Source organism: Trematomus bernacchii, unplaced genomic scaffold (assembly GCF_902827165.1).
Source record: "Trematomus bernacchii unplaced genomic scaffold, fTreBer1.1, whole genome shotgun sequence".
NCBI lineage: Eukaryota > Metazoa > Chordata > Actinopteri > Perciformes > Nototheniidae > Trematomus > Trematomus bernacchii.
The window spans coordinates 3358490-3379347 of NW_022987698.1; the positions used below are offsets into that span (position 1 = coordinate 3358490).

General features: G+C 42.3%; 1 protein-coding gene across 10 annotated transcripts in view; it reads right to left on the reverse strand.

Annotated features, from left to right (window-relative positions):
• The window catches only part of LOC117489434 (inter-alpha-trypsin inhibitor heavy chain H3-like), an 83475-nt gene that overhangs the window by 15500 nt on the left and 47117 nt on the right, over window positions 1-20858 (reverse strand). For 9 of the 10 annotated variants that reach the window (XM_034138706.1, XM_034138700.1, XM_034138704.1 and 6 more), the window contains 2 exons: window positions 6945-6968; window positions 6762-6779 (listed from right to left, as the gene is read on the reverse strand). In XM_034138706.1, coding sequence (XP_033994597.1) covers window positions 6762-6779; window positions 6945-6968 — 42 coding nt within the window. The remainder of the gene's footprint in view (window positions 1-6761; window positions 6780-6944; window positions 6969-20858) is intronic. The other variant, XM_034138705.1, reaches the window with a different exon arrangement.

A 20858-nucleotide genomic window follows, 5' to 3' on the forward strand; every position in this document is an offset into this window, starting at 1 on the left:
TTCATAATCTGATTGTCTTTGTAGCTCACTGTTGAAATAAAAAAAAAACATTACAATTACAAAATAATTATATCTACAGCCCCTAAACACAAACACACCTCTTTCATAAATAACACACTTGTTCTGCAATAATATGTTTTATGTTTCCTGTAATTTTTGTTAGGAAAGGACATGCCTGAAAGACACGACTCAGCATCTCCTCTTTCTCCGAGGGTCAAGAAAAACATCCAATAGGAAAATTAAAAGCTGATGTTATGAGATGTTAAGACCAGTACAGGACTTTCACTAAGAAACTATTTTTATTGTGAAAACACAGTCAGCTGATCGAATGCACCTATTTCCACATCTATACTCCATCAGCTGATTATTTCTATTTGCCTCACTTCATGAGCTTCACAACATGTACCTTGTACCGCAGAGTTTGCAACGCAAATAAATGGGGCCAATCTTCAGTCGGATGTGAATGTGTAATCTAACATTTTCAGTAAGAATAATGGACAAAAGGAGTGCAAATACAAATTCAATTTATTGAAATGTGAACCAAAAGTTAATCAAACATGTTTTAAATAAAAAGCACATATGGACAGAAGGTGTAAACCTATTAAATGTATAAGTAAACACATTTAGTCAAATAAAGTGACAGACTAGGCCTGATCAGGTGGTATCAGCTATGCATGGGCTCCTCCATCAGGCCTGGTCCTCCTCGCTGAGGAAAGACCCTCAGTCCTCTCCGGCCAAACCAACAGACAGGACGTCCATCACACGGAGGTTTCTCTCTGAAGTCTCTGCAGCTCTCTGGACACCACACTGTCTCAATCCATCCACACTGAATATGAGAGGGGAAAAATGAAAATAATAAATGCTTTAGACAATAAGAAATATAAAGTTGACTGTTGAGTTGCTCAGTTTTTTTAGATTGTCAATACTATTACTGTATAACTAATATCTCAGGTTAAGAGGCACCTTCAAATAAAGATTGGTCTTTAAATACATTTTGTCTTTTGAATTGTTTGTCTAAAGTCAAGGATCTAGAACTGGTACTTGTAGTTTTAATGATACAGTCTGGTTATAATGCTGTTTGGAGGAGGCATCACAGGTAAGAGCACTAACTAGCTATCATCACATGTACCTTAGCTTAACTTAAATGTATTAAACGTATAATTAAGTGATGGCAAAATATAAATAACTAATGTCATGCAAACATATTAATATTTGCTTGATTCCAGTGTTGAATTTAGCACAATTGCATACAAACGTTAAGGGATTTTAAAATTCTGAAGTATTATGCTAAAAACTCAACTTAGATTATTATTTATAGTTTTGCTGAATAGTCTCATGTATACCTTAGAAACATGAAATGCGACGGCAGTGTGCAGATAGGGAGCATGTTAGCTTAGCTTGGTAGCTTCAGCTAGCTCTGGAACTTCCAGCCCGGTGGCAGCAGGTCCCGCCTCGGCTCCGCCTCTTTGCCCTTATTTGGAGCAGGCTGGAGCAGGTGGGAGTGGAACTCTGACGCCACTGTCGAGCCGTTAGTGGCCGACTCCGCCTACTAAGGGCTTCTCGGCAACTCTGCAGAATCCTATGGGTGACGTCACGGACCCTACGTCCATTTATATATACAGTCTATGTTTTTAACCCAAACCACCTACTGGTTAAAGCACGTTATTAGACGTTTAGAGTAATTGCAATGCAGGTAGATTGTGTTGCTTTTTAATGACTGTTTAAAATGCCTTTTTCTTAATGTCTTTCATTTTTGTAAAGCACTTTTGAATGTGTTATATTTTATGAAAACATTTAAATATTAAGAGTATATACAAAATAGGAGGAAAGTAGAAGGTCAATGATAGAAATATAGAATAGAAAATATCAAGAAGATACTGTAAATGGTATCTAGAATAAAACAGTTTAGTGCCGGATGTACAAAGATATTAATAGGAGGATGTGCAAAACAGACAAACTAATTAGGCTTTATTTAAACATTAAATAATACTTTAGGTTAAGGTCTTCTTTTAAATACATGTAAGCAAAAAGCTTTGGGGGTATCTATATTAAGCCTGACAAAGTACTTAACGTTTAATATATTGCATGGTTTGTTTTGGGACTTGACAATCAACTTTCCTGCAATGTTAACTATGTTGAAGGACTTATTTTAACCGATATTATACATATTTATTATACTCTTATAAGATGTATGTAGATAGAATAAGAAATGTGCAGAATATGACAGTTTAATGGTGGAGGTACACACATATTGATAGATCTCTTGTTGAGGAACCTACAGTATGATCCAAGTTTGTCATCATTGCATAACTACACCGTAGTTGTGTATATGATATTTCAATAAACCTTTGAAAATCTTGACATTTTGAAAGGGATGTGCAAAATAGCCATTATATACAGTTTTTGATGAACAATTAGAGAATAACGAGTAATGAATATGCTTTATAGGGATCTGCAGATACATTTTTTGTCTTCTCAAGCACCAACTATCAAATATCTCGCCTGATTGTTTGCACTTGACAATCACCTTCACTGAATTTTACTCAGGTGTAACTAAAGTCTGATTTAAGGGTTGTTTATATTTCACATCATTAATCCAAATCTGTAAAGTAACTAAAATGAATGTAGTAAAAATACCAGGTTAACCTTAAAGAAAGCCCTCAGGATTATAAAAGACCCCATCACCCCAGCCACAAACTGTTCTGTCTGCTGCCGTCTGGCAGGCGGTACCGCAGCATCCGGACTAAAACCACCAGACTCAGGGACAGCTTCATCCCACAGGCCAGAAGACTATTAAACACCTGAACTTTGAAACAACATCCATAACATTCATCTGGCTGCTACTTAGAAATTATTTGTCTAATATATCATATTCCAATCACTTGTATATAGACTCTTATTGCACTATTTTACTTTTTACTATTTTACTATTTTTCTTTTTGTATTTACTTGCACAATTTTTTCTGTGTATCTGTTTTATTGTGTTGCACTGTTGGAGGAGCCTGTGACATAGGGGGGGGGGGGGTAGTAGGACACGTAAAAGTCTTGATTTGGATAGTGTGCGTCGATGGGTTTCATTCCATTTCAAAGTGCTGTTTGACGCGGTGTAAACTTTGCGCACTGCCACTCCAACATCCAATCACAGAGCTTGAGAACTAATCACGGGGTTTGTCAAACAAAGCACATGGTGTAGTCCCAAATTATAGCTGAGGATTCTGGGTAGTGTAGTGTCTTCTGCCATCCTAAACTCCGAAAAATATTTGTTTCTCCGAATCAAAGGGGAAAAACACAAAAGCATTGCACACAATTGTAACCAATCAATGTTGTGTAATTAACAAGGATAATCTGGTGTTTTTGAGTTGATGAGTAGTGCAGATATCACTGTAAAATCAATCGACAGTAAGGAGAATAGTTACTTCCGGGTGTAAAATCCTCTGTTATCCAATGGGAATGGACGCTCACATTGCCTTTAAATGCCGCCGACATGGACCGATGCGGTGCTTCCCTGAGCGTCAAATACCGCGGCCGATGGGAATACATTGCAATCAGTTGAAAGCTCTTTGCGTCCGTTTATGAAGCTGAAGGAGCCTCGACGCGTCCCAACTGCACGCCACGGGACCCTGACCAAGCGTCGCTCCTGGACGTTTAGGGAGTGAGAGTGTGTTGGTAATTCATGTATCTTTGCTTTTAAATGAGTGTTTTTAAAGGCCATTTTATATCATTGCTTTTAAGTGAGTGTTTTTAGATATCATTTCATAATATGTTTCTTAAATGCTATTAATGTCTTTCATTTTTGTAAAGCACTTTGAATTGCCTTGTGTTGAAATGTGCTATATAAATAAACTTGCCTTGCCTTGCCTTGCCTTGCCTTGCCTTGCCTTGCCTTATAATGTTTGGAGGAGGCATCACAGGTAAGAGCACTTACCTAGCAAGGCACAAGGCTAGATCACTCATTTAGCTAGCTAATGTAAGATACAAATGCTGTCGAGCCCTCACAGCTTGTAAAATAAACAGCACAAACTGACTACTTACCGGAGCCCCGCTGTTCTCCGTCATCTTTCTCCCGGATTGTTTTGATCACATGACTGACAAAGCCGTGCTCTGATAGGCCAGAAGTCAGTTCGATTGCATTCAGGCTCGATTGTTTATCCTTATCATCTGGGTAGCCCGGATGATGCTGCATCGACATTTTTGACGTCGAATTTTAAACACCGAAATTGTCCATTCGAATTGTTTTAACTTGAATTGTTACATTTTTATTTCACATAGGTAAATTCGGAGCAAAGAAATCCAGATACATGATTTTCAAAGTAAGTATTTTCAATGCTATAAATTCGGTGTCTGATCAAATTCAAATACTTCTGTCTCTTAATTGCTTCCATACAAACTACCATACAGCTGATCAGTTACTTTGAAATACTAAAGCATGCATCCTCCACCCTCAGTTCTTGACATCAAATGAACTACAGTGCTTCTTCTCATTTTTAACATAATGAAAAAAAACATTTTGTCATGTTAAAAAATGTACGCTGTTTTCATGTTATGTTATGTCTTCTTTTCATAATTGTATTGATTAATAATGAATAGTGTTAATGAAAAGGTGAACTTTTATCTTACTTGCCTGTCAAAAAGAAAGAAATGATAAAGTGAATTAAATATTCAGTTGTTAGTTTACTTTGAAAAAGGACACTAATTGTTTTAAAATATTGTCAAGATTAGCATCTGTTATATATCACACAGGCTCCGCCCTCTACTGGACTCCATGGGTACTACTCTCTATCATTCTATGCGTGCATTCACCTACTGAGTTGCATAAACGTAGCCGGCCAATCGGGCCGAGCCTACCTGAATGCGCGCGCAGGCCCACAGTATATAAGGCGGCTACGCCCTCCGACCGCCATCCTTTTTCTCTTCAGCGAGCAGACAACTGAAGAAAGCTAAAACGTCAGAAGAAGAAGAGAAAAAAGAATATGGACTCACCACTCCTGGAAACTCGGCCTTTCCCTACTTGCCCTGGCTTAATCGCGGGCTCTGATCCTCACAGATGGTGCTTCGAGTGTCTGGGGGCTGACCACACCATCGAGGATGGCAGACATTCCCCGTCCTGCAGTGCCTGTCGGGCGCTCCCACGGCTTAGACGCCAACATCGCCTGGACCACTTCCAGGCGCATTATGTCTCGGCGGACGAGGCACAGGACCAGGAGGACCTCGAGATGGTGGAGATGGAGGACCAGGAGGTGGCAGAGGAGGTGCCTTTCGTGTTCGCCATTCCGGTGGGCCGGGCAGCCCCGTTTGTCGAGGAGGAGGAAGACGAGGACTTCTCGCTGTCGGGCGCTTCTGGGTCCGGTGTCCATGAGGGTCCACCGCGCAGATTTGCCCGCCAGGATTTGCCCGCCAGGATTTCCCGCTGGTGATGGCCATGGTGGCGGAGCCTACCACTCGCCCCTCCGCTACCACCCAGTCCGGTGAGCCGCCTCCGTCAGGGGTTTTATGGCCTGGTTCAGCCAGCCCAGTCGGCGTTTGTTTCGCCCCAATTGCCAGATATCTGGCAGTGTGTGGAGGCGACATGGCGGCACCCTCTGAGAACGAGGGCTCCGGTGGCCGGCATGGCGGGTTTTCTCAGGGTGCAGGGCCACTCGGACACAACGTGTCCCGGTGTGCCCCCCCTCGATGAGAGCCTCGTGGCCAATCTGCTCCCCAGGCAGCAGGTTGGGCAGAGGGAGAAGACCCCTGCCCCCGCTGCCTTGTGACCGTGAAGCGCTGGAATATCTGGATAAGATATTCCGGCTCGGGGCACAGCTGGCCGCGGTGGCCAACAATCTGGGCGTGTTAGGGGTTTAGCTGATTACTCCTCAGCCGGAAGCCCCCGCCTACCCTTCTCAGGAAGACCGGAGTGAGTATGTGGACCGCTGCATCGGACAGATGAATAATCTGGCCATGGTGTAGCCGCCGCAGCTGGTCGCGTGATGTCCCTGGCCACAGTGGGATCACGCCACGTGTGGTTGGGACTCACGGCACTCTCCAAGAAGGACCGTGATGATCTCCTTGGAGCCCCCGTGTCCACGGAAGGGCTCATCGGTCACCGCGGTCACCGCGGTCACGCAGTGCTTCAGCCGCTTTGGAGGAGGAAAGAGCGCAGCTCAGCCAATATGCTGCCGCTGGCTCTCCCTCAGCGAGGCGAGTGCGAGCCCACGGTGAGAAGGAGAGAGAGGCGCAGGTCCAGAGCACCCACGGCTCCCGCTGCTTCTCCTGCTTCCTCGGCCGGTTCCGGGGCAGGTCCAGTACCAGCACCAGCACCCACTGTACCCATAGAGTCCAGTAGAGGGCGGAGCCTGTGTGATATATAACGGGGGGTTACATATTGTAACCCTAGTTATATAAGCACAGGCGGAGCCCTCTACCTGGGGGCCCTGTCTTTCCTATGCCGCTCGCTGAAGAGGGTGTAGGATGACGGTCGGAGGGCATAGCCGCCTTACAAACTGTGGGCCTGCGCACGCATTCAGGTAGGCTTCCCCCGATTAGCCTTCCCCCGATTAGCCGGCTACGTTTATGCAACTCAGTAGGTGAATGCACGCATAGCATGATAGAGAGTAGTACCCATACAGTCCAGTAGAGGGCTCCGTCTGTGCTTATATAACTAGGGTTACAATACGTAAACCCCCCGTTTCTTTTTCATTTTTTGGTCGTGATTTCTTTTTTTCTAAAGCTTATTTATGCAAAAGTGTATGAAGTACAGTATATTATGAATTGGTCCAAATTACCTGGTACACCTTGTGGTGCTGTTAAAAAGAAAAAAATGATTCAGAAACAGATTAAAAAAAAAAGATTGTTAATAATCAGTAGATCTACTCTTAAGACAAAATGTATGTTATTCATTCAAATACATCATATTATTAATTAATCAATATTGTTTCTGTTATGTCCAATTCAGATGTATGTCTTACCTGAGTTATACATCACACTGCCCGCTGTAAAGACAAAAAAACAATGACAAATATTAACATACAGTTATTTACTATAAAAAATATACGTCCAGTTTTTTACCAAGGTACCCAGGGGGCTAAGTCATTTTTACAGACATGGAATGTTGTAAAATTGTTGTCCGACAGAAATTATATCTAGGACCTTCAAGGATCACAACCTGGGTGGACAAACCGGGTCAACTAGCTACTGGAAAGCTACAGTGAGGGTCCAACAATGCAACCCCAATATGAAAAAAAGTAAAATATTCTGGCTGGATCAGATGCCATCATTCTCTTTCTGATTGAATATCTCTGTGACAGTTCATGGTAAAGACAAACTGAGAAAACCTGTTGAAAGAGCAGAAAATAAGCTTTCAGGTGATGCCTTGGTAAAGCATGTTCTCAATCAGGCCACTAGATGGCAATGTGCCTTTTTTGTCTCTCCAAAGCGAAATCCATTTCAAGCAAGGCACTTCTGTCCTCTGGATTGTTTGCTGTGTTCAAAATGGGTAAATATACTTAAAATATTATTTCTATAACATATTGAAGGGTTTACATTAATATACAGAAGGTTTGCTGCCGATGCTAATTTGAATTGATTAAATGTTTACAGATTTTTTCAGTTTACAGACTGGAAAGCTACAGGAAGCGAAATTCAAAATGGCCACCACTTTCTTTGCAAAACCCTTTAATTGAAGGTGTTCTATGTTATAGGACAAGGCAAACTGAGTTAAACCTTTCTGGAAGTTGACATTAAGTTCAACTTATGACGAATGACATGGAAAACAAATCACAAATCACTTTTTTAATATCAATAATGTCAAACATTATAATCATATAGGTATTCTTCTTAGTATTACCGTATATAAAATGAAATACTCTACTTTGAATAATTAGTGTTTGGTATGTTTTCCATCTACTACTTCTCCCATTCACAAACCCGAAATCAAATCAAAAAATCTAAAATTCTATTAATATGTAAAAAATATATTCAATTTCAGAGCAAAAGAAACAGCCTTCAAGAGTCAAACTCTGCACATACATCATTCAGCAGTGCACAGTGAAGCTCCAACATTCAACTGTATGAACAAGCAATACTTTGAAATGCAAAAGTCTGTGTGTGCGTGTGTGTGTACGAGTCTCTTTATCAATTTGTTCAACTCGAGCGTCAAATTCGCGTGACGCGTTCTCGCGGTAGTCAATCAGCAGGGAGGATCTTAGCCACTGACGTTGAATCAGAAAACCAAAACATCAGCCGTTAGCTGTTAGCACAGAGCTCACAGCGACAGGGCGACTGGTTCACATCAATCGACCTGAAAGACGCGTATTTTCACATCCTAATATATTATCCACACAGGAAATATCTGAGGTTCGCTTTTCAGGGTGTCTGTTACGAGTACAGAGTGCTTCCCTTCGGCCTGTCTCTCAGTCCACGGGTGAGAGAGAGAGAGAGAGAGAGAGAAGAGAGAGAGAGAGAGAGAGAGAGAGAGAGACGAGATGCGAAGACGAGAGAGAGAGAGAGAGAGAGAGAGAGAGAAGAGAGAGAGAGAGAGAGAGAGAGAGAGGAGAGAGAGAGTGAGAGAGAGAGAGAGAGAGGAGAGGGAGAAACAGAGATGAGAAACAGAGAGAAACAGAAACAAGAGCTATATTCAGAGCTCTGCTGCCTTGCTACAATCTTTCATCGTTGCTGTTGTATGATTGGTGTTTAGCTACGGTAGTTAGCGTATACACACTACAGCACCTCCGCTTTTAGGGTTGACGTCGAAGACCCAAACGTCGCCCGGAGATCCAACGGTGTTGTTGCGGGAGCTGCTGCACTAGCTAACGCTGCACTAGCTAACGCTACATTAGCCAAACAAACGCTAATTTCTTTTGCAAAAGGTGCAGCGGGCTTCAAACACGTTCCCCTCCACTGGTTTCAACCAAGCACTAAATTCGATGTTTTCCAACCAAATACGGTTGAACTTACACTTCCCCATATTTATTTGTAAGTAGATTCGAAGAGACATGAGTTTCTGACTGCCGCTAGCTGAAGCTTGGTTGCTAGGTTACTAGCTGGGTGTTCTCCGTTAAGGGGCCGGGGGAAACAAAGTTAGTGATTACTGGTTCCATGTTGATTTATTTCAATACAAATTGTTGGGGGGGAACTGAAAGGCTATTACCGTTACTTTGCAGCCCGGACAAGTCCCCCAAAACACATTTTAGACGCGATCGCAACACAGAAGTACCTTTCAAATCCCATCATTTTTAAGACCTTCTAAATCATATTTAAGACCTTTCTTATTTTTTTGGTCATATTTAAGACCTTTTTAAGGCCTTAAATTCAGATTATCAAATTTAAGACTTTTTAAGACTTTTTAAGACCCCGCGGGAACCCTGTTTTCAATGCGCTGTATAGACGCACCGTTAGGCGTGGACGTGCTCGCACACGCTTGGCCACCGGTCCTTCTGTACGCGTTCCCACCCCTGGCTCTAATACCTCCGACTCTGGCCAGAGTGAGAGAGCATCGCCACACGCTGATCCTGATAGCCCCGCACTGGCCTGCAATGTATTGGCTGGCGGAGATATATCAGCTGCTGTGTGGGCAGCCGTGGCAGCTCCCGTTACGCAGGGACATACTGTCTCAGGCGGGGGGCATGATTTTTCACCCACACCCGGAATGCTTGGCACTATGGGCCTGGCCCGTAATTTGAGTACAGTGGGGCTTCCTCTAACACTATTCAGAGTGCAAGGGCTTCCTCCACCAGGTAGTGATGTGTCGGTCGCGAACGAGCCGATTCTTTTGAACGGCTCTTTGGTACGAACGAGGGGAACCGAGTCCTACTTGGTGAGAGCCGTTCTTGTTATCGTTCAATCGTTGGTCCGCACGGTCCGCACTCACTGCCTGCCAAAATCCACTCGCCTTTTAAAAAGCTTGATTTTGTTCCCCAAACGTATTCTGTGAAGATCCGCCACTACTCTGATTGGTAGGTTTCAGCACGAGGAGTGAGATGGGGTGGGTCTTAACGGAATACGCGCGAGAGAGAAGTCATAACAAGTGGTACAGGACAGGTAGACGACGTGTTTTTCGGATGGAAAATGAGCCAAACGCGAAACGCAGCAGCATTTGGATGCACTTCAACCAAAACCCAGGCAGTGATAAAGCGCACCATTTGTAAAGGCAAAATATCCTTTTAAAGCAGGGTCAACAAATAATCTCCATCGCCACTTAAAAACACAGTATCTAATATTAAGAGTTGCATGAATTTCATTCAAGGCAAGGCAACTTTATTTACTTAACACATACAGAGGGTAAATTCAAAGTACATTCACTGACATGAATGACATGGATATGGCGCCACCTTGTGTCATGTTTACAATGCCGATTATTGACATTAGGTCTGGCAATCATTATCCTGGTGATTATTTTGCAGATAAACCTAGTAACCTTAAAAAAACGGCTCTTTTGAACGGCTCTTTTGAACGGCTCTTTGAAAGGAACGGAGCCATAAGATCCGGCTCCCTTCAAAGAGCCATAATTCCCATCACTACCACCAGGTCTCTTTATGACTGTAAGTGGAGGGTGTTTGAGGAGTGGTGCCTCCAAAAGGGACACGTCTCTTTTCAATGTCCTGTCGGTGTGATTTTGTCATTTCTGCAGGACTTGATTGATCTACGATTAAAGTGTACTGTAGCGAGTCAGCGACATTCATACGCTCTCTGTACATCCTTCATGCACTCAGTTTGGCCCGGGGCAAGCAAGAGTGTTGCTGAAGCCTAACCCTGCTTTTGTGCCCAAGGTGGTTGGCTCATGCACCCCCATTGACCTTGCGGCATTTTCTTCACCGTTATGTTCTTCTGAAGAACAGCGGCCAAATTTGCTGTGTCCAGTTCGTGCCTTGCGCATCTATATGGACAGGTCTAAAGAGTTTCGATGCAGTGACCAACTCTTTGTATCCTGGGCTGACCCTCATAAGGGCAAGCCCTTTACCAGGCAACGACGCTCCCACTGGATTGTGGAAGCGATAGCTCTGGCTTATATGAGTCAGGGTTTGCAGGCACCAACGGGCCTGCGTGCTCATTCTACTCGTGGCCTGGCTACGTCCTGGGCTTTGTTTAAGGGTGTTTCCATCCAGGACATTTGTGCGGCAGCAAGCTGGTCTTCACCGCTCACTTTTGTCCGTTTTTACAGATTGGATGTCTCTGCTCCAAGTGTGGCCCATGCAGTGCTGGGCCCCGTGTTGGGACAGAGTTCTACCTGTTGAGTACTGATTTTTGGTGATTTTCGAGATAAGCATGTCTAGCAATACGGGAGACTCAATATCCCATAGTGAGACATTGAACGAAGTGTTATGAATGAGAACTATAGGCAGGGTTGGGAGGGTTACTTTGTAAATGTAATCAGTTACTGATTACTGAATACATGGCTCTGAAAGTAATCCGAATACAGTTACAGTTACGTGTCTTAAAAAAGTAACGTATTCAGATTACTTTTAAATTACTTTTGGATTACTTTCTTTTTCCATCACAGATGGGTATGTTTTGGTGTACAGGAGACACAAAAAGCTAAATGAAACTGAACGTGTTTTTACTGTTTTAATGGCTTATCAAGAGCACAACTGAAACATAACATCTGAAATGATGTAACAACATAATACACTTTTTGGGGATGCAGCTTGGGATGTGAGGAGTGAGGGACACAGCTTAGAACGGGCGTGTCGCCTTCTGTCCTGCCAGTGTTGGCACATGCCAAAACTGGCGTTAGCGAGGTTGGCGAGGCTGAGTTAACCCTCCCGCTGCCTCCTGGTGCTGCAGAGATTTCATGAAGTGAAGGAGGTTTTCCTGTGGTGTCGATATCGCCACGATTTAAACGCAGACTTTTGTTCCTCCATGTTTCGTTGTTATTGTTTTGAGCGGACCGCACATTTTTTTCAAACGCTCCCTTTTTTGGTCCATCTGCGGCGGTAATAGGTTTTGTGCGCTGTGATGATTCGGCTGTACCTTTAGTAATGAATATTAAATGTTGTGAGGAAATCTTTCCACCAATAATTCCAATGAGTAATCTAAAATGTATTCACTTCAGGTTTACTAAAGTAACTGTAATCAGATTACTCGTTTTTCAAATGTAACACGAGCTGAATACAGTTACTTGATTTTTGTATTCTGATTACGTAACGCCGTTACATGTATTCCGTTACAACCCAACCCTGACTATAGGTTACTAGCGTAACCCCAGTTCTCAGAGTAACATGAAGTGAGATGTCTCACCAGACAGCCCTTCTTACTGAGGCGAAGCGAGAAGAGGTGCTTATTTTGAATGACGCTGCGTCGTAGCGCAAGCTACTTAAAGGGTGGGTGGATTCCCTGACGTGGTTGTCAAGATCACCAGCCAATCAGGATTGGCGTAATGAGATTGATGCTTCTGAGGCATTCGCGGGAAGGCGCATCCCATAGTGAGACATCTCACTTCATGTTACTCTGAGAACTGGGGTTACGCTAGTAACCTATAGTTTCTCCAAGGCTGAGAACACATGCAGCCTGTACTTTTTAATAAAAACAGATTGTATGTATTTGTGATCATACTGTGTGACCTGTTTGTATGTACTTACACAATAGGTGTACTGTTCTCTCTATGTGTTGTACTGTCTCAGTGTGAACATAGATTAAACAGCCAGCCAAACTCTTTTGAGAGCCAGGGAATGAGCAGCCATGCTCCTTTATTGACTTATTTGCAGTCCACTGACATTCAAACAGAGTGAAACTATAAAAAAAGAAGTTACAAGGCACTTAATGATCTCATACATGCAAGTGTAACATACACAGATTAACACATGGGACCGCTAAGTGTAAACAAGGTAAATAAAGCTAATGCTAGCTGTGCAATAAGCATGTATACACAGGGGTGCACATAACTGGTACGCAGGTACGCATGCGCGGCACAAATCTGAATTGCGTAACGTCCCTTGTGTCACTATGCGCCTTTGCGTACCTCAAAACATCAAAACAAAACACATATTAGCCGCGTTCACACCGGAGTACTTTTCACCGTACTTTTCGCGTTCAGTTCTGTTAGTACCCCTTATGTCACGTTCACACCAAAAAGAGTACTTAATCTCGGGAACTTTTACCCCCATTTTTAGTGCCTGCTGAGAGATCGTACTTTCCTGTGGGAAAAAAGTGCCCCAGTGCTGATTGGCTGGGCGAATTGCAAACCACGCCCCGTACAACTGTGAAAATGTTGTGTAGAGCCGCCATTGTTTTTCCTCGCTACAAAAACCCAGCGCACCGACGGAGAGTAGTTTGTTTTTGAAAGCAGTTATGGCAAGCATCAAGAAATCATCGGAGCGGTGGAGTGATGAGGAGGTGTCGGCGCTTCTGGAGATCTACGCCGAGGACGCGACCCAGGGAATGCTACTGAAGCCAGTTCAGTAGCTTTCACTCGACCTGGGAATCGTGCACAGCCCCACGGCATACCGGCTAAAAATAAATAAACTCAGGCAGGACTACAAACGGCGGATTCAGTGGCCAACGATGACGACCACGACGAAGGTAAAATCAACTACATGCACTGGGGTTTTAATCTGCACAATAATGGTCTCAGATGTACTTTTATTTGCTCAGTAGATCAAGCTAGCCATGCTAGGCTGAAATGGCTAACACCGGCCCCGAGCTAGCTACATCTAGCTAGCTAGATATTCTCGGCCGCTATAAAAACGTTTTGACTTGTGAATAACTGTGCAGTGTTTCTGTAATTTGCTTCACTAACTCATGGCACTAATCGTCTGTTTCAGGCGAGGATGGACAACTCTCGGGATTGGAAACAAGCGAGCTTTGCATTCTAGATCACAGCGCTTGGTCGTCCCCCTTACCAGCAACCAAACGCAAAGGTACACACACTGTAACTTTGTCTTGAAAGAACGTTACGCATCGAACTGATGTTCACAATCATGTTTATTTCCTTCTTGGTACAATTATGAAACAGCGTGAAAACGTATTCGCCTAGACCGGCATTTACAAATGTTCGCGCCTTTTTACTCTCTCACAAACATTGTAAACATCTGGGCTAGAGGTCACATGACTTCCGGTAAGAAAACTTGCCTCAACAACATTAAACAAAGTTCAAGCATACATGAAGCACTCTTCAAAAATACAAAACAATAAAGAAGGGCACTTTGAGCGGCAGCTACACAGACAGACACACACACACACACACACACACACACACACACACACACACACACACACACACACACACACACACACACACACACACACACACACACACACACACACACACACACACACCCACACACACACCCACACACACACACACACACACACACACCACACACACACACACACACACACACACACACACACACACACACCACACACACACACACACACACACACACACACACACACACACACACACCACACACACACACACACACACACACACACACTAGTATGTTGTAAAACTACATGGCGACTAAGCAGATCTTGTATCTTGCTTATTTTCCCCTCTTAGGAAAGCGGACACGGGATGCGAATTTCTTTGACACCGTCCAGGCGTTGGAGGACCGGCGTGCCGTGGTGAAAGAGTCGATGCACGGGGATCAGATGGTGCTGTTCACCAAGGCCCAGGAAACGGAGGACAAGATGCTCACCAGTTCATTTTATATTATTGTTATTACTGTTATTATATAGTCCTGATACAACTGACACTTTATTTTATATTGATAATGTTAATTTACATGTACAACTTCTATTTTATTTACATTAAAAATGTGAACTTCTATTTACTGTTAAACAGATCCTGTATCTTGCTTATTTCTCCTGACACTTTATCTTTAGTGACCGTAGCATCCTATACATCACATGTACAGTAAGTGATTATTCTGATACCATCATGTTTCATCGGTTATAAACTGGCAAAGCTTTATTTGTCATTTATTTATCATCAATGTTGCAGCCTTGTGGAGGAATGGCAGGGGCACATACACAAATATGATAATTTATATCATTTAAAATATTATTTGACCTAAAACTAAATGTTTTTATGATTGTCCTCTGAGGAGGACATGGGGATTTGCAAACTTTGAATTCCCCCCCCCCATTTTACACAACACAAAATGGAGTCCACTATGGGCCGAAACTAACATGTAGGTTTCCATAGTGTTTATGGCAGACGGATGCAGTGGGTCTCAGGAAGATATATAATAAATAATAAAGGTGGGTTTGCTGCTGAGCCTATTTACTGTGCATACAACACACCTGGCACAGTTTATTGTTATTATATTGCCACACTGTACACTATTGTAATGTTGCCTGTCTTGACTGGAAAATAAAAGAGAGAAACAAAAGCACTGTACAAAAGATCAGCTTTATTGTCAAAATGTTTACAATGTACAATTTACACGCTGTTCAGATGCCTCATAAAGCTGGGTCGCCGGTAAGGCAGTCCATTCGTCCCTGTACTCATCATTACTTTCACAAAGGTTATGTAATATGCAACATGCTGCCACCTGGATTTTGATCTTGTCCATCTTGCAGTCGTTTCTTTTCATCAAGCACCGCCACCTGCCCTTCAGTCTGCCAAAAGCGTTCTCCACCACCACTCGTGCTCGGCTTGTTTTGTTATTGTACGCAAGTTGCTCAGGCTGCATTAACTCAGTTACAAAGCTGTATAACATGAGCACAAACAGCACAACTTCAGTCGACTCCATCTCCATCAAGTCTGAGGTCGGAAGGTAAACAACAGACGCCTAATGTACAGCGAGTGGGTGGCAGTATACGCGGGAAGTTTTCTTGTTTTGTAGCGGATTGTAAACAACTTTAAGGTGCATACCGCCACCTACTGTACTCGCCGTGAAGTGGTTTGTGGCCTGCCAGTAAAGCCAAAGCAGAAGAAGAAGAAGTGACGTCAGCGGCTCATTTGCGTAATCTTCCCTCAGGGAAAAGTACTCCGGTGTGAACGCGATCTGTACTAAGTGCCCTGGGGTAAAAAGCGCCGGGGCTCTGAGTGCCGGAACTAAGTACAGGAAAGTACTTGGTGTGTACGCGGCTATTTAGTCTACACGTGTTTCTTGTCAACACTCAATGGAGTAAACTACTAGACATGTCAACAAAAACCAAAGACATTAAGCAGCTACGTTGCCGTTTCGATCCCTGCAAAAAATCTTCGGACTTTCTATGACTGATTGAACTGGGTGCTGGCCGAGCCGCCAAGGACATAACAGACGGACCTGTGAAGCTTTGCAGGAGGCAGAGGCTTAGATCACTGGATGACAGAGTTGTTCACCGTGTGCACAGGCAGGGTTAACGTTGGTATGAACAACAGAATTGTGCCAAAACTCTGCAGTGGGAGACTCCCCTGTGCACATTCTGTGCCCCGTGCACATTCTGTGCCCCGCGCACACACTGGAGAACTGCGCAAAATCAGCTGATCACAACGTTCACGCTCTGTGGTCAAGCTGCTGCAGTTTTATTTACGACAAAGTGGAGTAAAACACACAGTTGCAAACTTACTCAGGGTGTTAATGGAAGAGTTTGAAATCAGACAGAGGTGGAAGAAGTACTCAGATCTTGTGTGGGAATACTCTGTTACAGTAAAAGTCCTGCATTCAAAATGTTACACAAGTAAAATTAGAAAAGTATTATCAAAATATAGTTAAAGTACCAAAAGTAAAAGTAGTCATTCTGCAGATTGGTCAATTTCATAATAATATATATGATATGTTTTATAATGATTGATCATTAAAGTGTTATCACAGCTGGTAAAGGTGCAGCTAGTTTTAATGACTTTGTATACTGCAGGGTAGCTTGTGAATTTACTCCAGGTGGAACTAAAGTCTGATTTAAGACTTGATTATATTTCACATCATTAATCCAGATCTGTAAGGTAACTAAAGGGATTAAATACATGTAGTGGAGTAAAAGTACACCATTTACCTCTGAACTGTAGTGGAGTAGAAGTACAAAGTAGCATCAAAGTCAAGTAAAGTACAAATATCTCAAATTATTGTACTTAAAGGTAGGGTAGGTAAGTTTGAGAAACCGGCTCGAGATCGCTAGAATTTGAAAATACACAACCGGAGAAAATCTGCTACTTCCTTACAGAGCCCCTCCTCCAACACACACAAACGTGCACATGACCAATGAGGGCACGAGATAAATGTGTGCACAGATGGAAGGCTGACAGGCAGGTAGGCCATCCAGTTATTTTAGCCGGGTCGGCTAAAATGATTGGTCGTACTTTTTACAGTATTACGGCTTCCACAGATGACATTTTTTTATGGATTTTTTTTGTCAAAGCACTTAAGATATTCATTGCTATCGGGATGTTAAGAGCATTCCATGGAATATAACAAAAAGTGTATCTCGAGCCGGTTTCTCAAACTTACCTACCCTACCTTTAAGTCAACCCAGTCTCACGGCATTTCGTGTTATTAGTCACGAAATTAATTTAATCTATTGATTCGTGTTCACCAACACGATTTTCACCTTTTTTTCGTGTCACACAGAACGATTTTAAATGCAATGTATTTCTATTGGTAGTATGTTTCGTGCCTGCAACACGTCTTTTTGTCCGGTCGGGTCTTGGAAGACCAGAAGCTGTGTGGTTCATAAAAACATGTTCTTACTCAATATCTTACCCTAAGCCTAACCCTATCCCTTTTATTTTAAATTGTATAATGTCTGAGTTTTTGTTGCCGTCAGTGAGGAAAAGAAATGGGGCTCAGAGCCTCAGAATACTGAAATCTGTATTTTATGTCATCTTTTTTTCCTTCTAATTTGTTATTATTTGGTGCAGGCACGAAACATACTACCAATATAAATACATTGCTTCTAAAATCGTTCTGTGTCAGAATACTTAAATCTGTATTTTTTTAAATGTCTTTTTCCTTCTAATTTGTTATTATTTACATTGCTTTTAAAATCGTTCTGTGTGACACGAAAAAAATGGCGAAATCGTGTTGGTGAACACGAATCAATAGATTAATTTCGTGACTATAACACGAAATGCCGTGAGACTGTGTTGTTTAAGTACAGTACTTGAATAAGTGTACTTAGTAACTTCCCACATCTGAAATCAGATATGACTTCAAGTCATGTGATAATTTCTTAGTATTTGATCCTTCAACTTGGCCTCAGGAAATGCAAGGACTTCACAGTTTTGGCAACAAGTTTTGGAGAAAGCAAATCGGAGGCTTCAAAAGGGACAGGGAGGTGCATCTTCATCATCTTCATCATAGCATGCAAGAAGTGTAAATAGAGAACAGTGAAGGAGACACTGAGGAGGACCACGCTTCGTGTGGGGTGAGTACCAAACGCTGTCTCCTGGTACTCATCTGAGTAACTCACTAAAAAAGTTATGTGCACCCCTGTGTATACAGGCTAGTATGGCTAACGCTAGCATGTATGCTAACGCTACCGTGTATGCTAACGCTAGTGTGAATGCTAACGCAAATGCTAGCGCATTTTCTCATTGTGTTTAAACATCTCCAAATGACATCACATAAACACAACATGTTTAAGTGTAAGGCTTACACTTACACTTACAGTCATTGCTTTCTGACGGACTTGACCCTTTTACTCTTCAGATTGCATAGGGAAAATTAGTAGCAGTCTACTGCCATGCTATAGAGTGGCGAAGTCACGCCCACTTACTTCCGGGTAATGGGACCTTATTTCGGAAAAATGATGCATTGAAGTCAATGGGGAGAGAAAACTTATCTTTCGATTCCGTTTGAATTGTGCCATGAATTACACATATGATGTTTGTCAATCTTAAAAAATCATTTCCATGTCAAAAAAGTCACAGTTTGTCGTAAAACTGTTGAAATATAAGACTATGAAAAATACGCAACTAGAAAGACTACAAATCCCAGAGTCGCGTAAGTGATGTCACAATTGAGACACTACGATATACGTATAATACCGTATATATACGATCAGCGCCATATAGATAGAATCTATCTATATGGCGCTGGCTAAGATAAGATAACTTTCACAAGATGCCTGTGTGCTTAGTACCAGGTTGTTATTATACCAGCAATGGGTCTTGCTCGTTCTTTCCCTTCCCGTCTGATGAAAGAGGAGTGTGTGGATCAAGTTAGCTACCTAGCTAGTAGCTAGCACGTTAGTTAGCATTACAGCCTTGTCATTAGCCTTAACATGAAGTAACATTAAGTAACCCAAAATGTTAAACAGTAAGAGTAGTAGTCATATTTCGTGAACCCTTTGAATAGTACTGTCACCGGTGTGATCATTCTATAATACACCATTTAAGCCCGGGGGAGAAATGCTAACGCTAACGTTAGCATCGGCGATCTTCTCTACTTCATGCTATCTGCACAAATGGTTGACATTAAACATTAAAACGACCAGGCAGTTCAGAGAGAATCAAAGGAAGGCAGGCAGGCAGCTTTGCATGACATTCTTCAGGACGTGTTTCATTGTGGTGATAGTGAGGGTCGTTGTGTTGACAAGACAGTAGTGACGGCCATCTTGGTGACGTGTGTTGTTGTTGACCAGAGATGTAGTTCATTGAGCGTTTCACACAAACAAATGTGTTACTTCACAGTTTTACGACACATTCTTTTTTTTTTTACTTGCAAAATTATCTTTTAAATTGACAAACATCATATGTGTAATTCGTGGCACAATTCAAACGGGATCGAAAGATAATCTTTCTCTCTCCATTGACTTCAATGCATAACTTTTCCGAAATAAGGTCCTATGGGGCTCAACCGGAAGGGGAGGGACTTCGCCACTCTATAGAGAGGTGAAGTCCCTCCCCTTCCGGTTGAGCTCCCCTTCCGGTTGTCCCTGACATTTGCTGTCCACCCTGGCATTAAGGGGTGACTGCCCCATAAAAAACCCTCTGATGTTTTCAGTGACATCACTACCACCATTTTGTCTTTCCTCAATGGAGGCTGAGACATTGGCTAGTTGCAAAGTAGGTTTTTTAACTTATATTTCGAAATGTTAATCATATTATGTGTGTAGTTGGATGTTGTCAAGCTTAACATGTCCATTCTGTCATAGTGAAATGTCAATTAATATAAAAACCTTTCAGAAATTCGAAATATATTTGTTAAACAGTACACAGTCACCTTGCTAACTGAATCATGTTGCTAACTGAAGGTCCACCATGTGCTCATTAAATGTTAATATTAGCCAAAAATGTCCACCCTGTCATTGTCCACCCTGTCAGCAAGCCTTCCATAAATAATATAAAATATACATTTTCAGAAAGCTATAGTCCCTTTCTCAACAACATATTTCAGTTCATGGAAAAAGTTTTCTGAAAATGTACATTTTATAATCACTATGTAATTACAATGTATTACATCTTTGAATGTTGTCCATGACAGGGTGGATACATTTTGCTGTTTGCATGTACTTGCAGTTAATTTATAAAAAGTGTGGGAGCTTGACGAACATCCATTTCTAACAGCATAACGTATACTTAATACGATGAATATGAAGTTCAATGGAAAATCTCAGATTTATTTTGGGGAAATGGGGAAGTCTCAAATGCACCGTATGGTGATATTGACTCAACTATTCATTTTACTAGTTTAGTGGGAATGCTGATACAGCATTCCAACTATATGTTATTCTACGGACAAAATTATCATTATTCCGCCGGAATTTTGCGCGTCTTCTCGTCCTGCATCAAAACGTTCAGCTCGGTCGGGAATCGATGGCTATTACTTGTATTATTCATAACTTTCATAATTCCAGAGATACATCCCATAATACATCACATTTTTAACCATTGAAGTCAATGGAGAAAATCTTCAGACTTGAACAATCTTCATGCGACTTCAACTGCTAACTGTTCATTCATACTTTCACTCAGAAACCTCATTCCAACTTTAAAATGTTACACATCTTTCTGACAT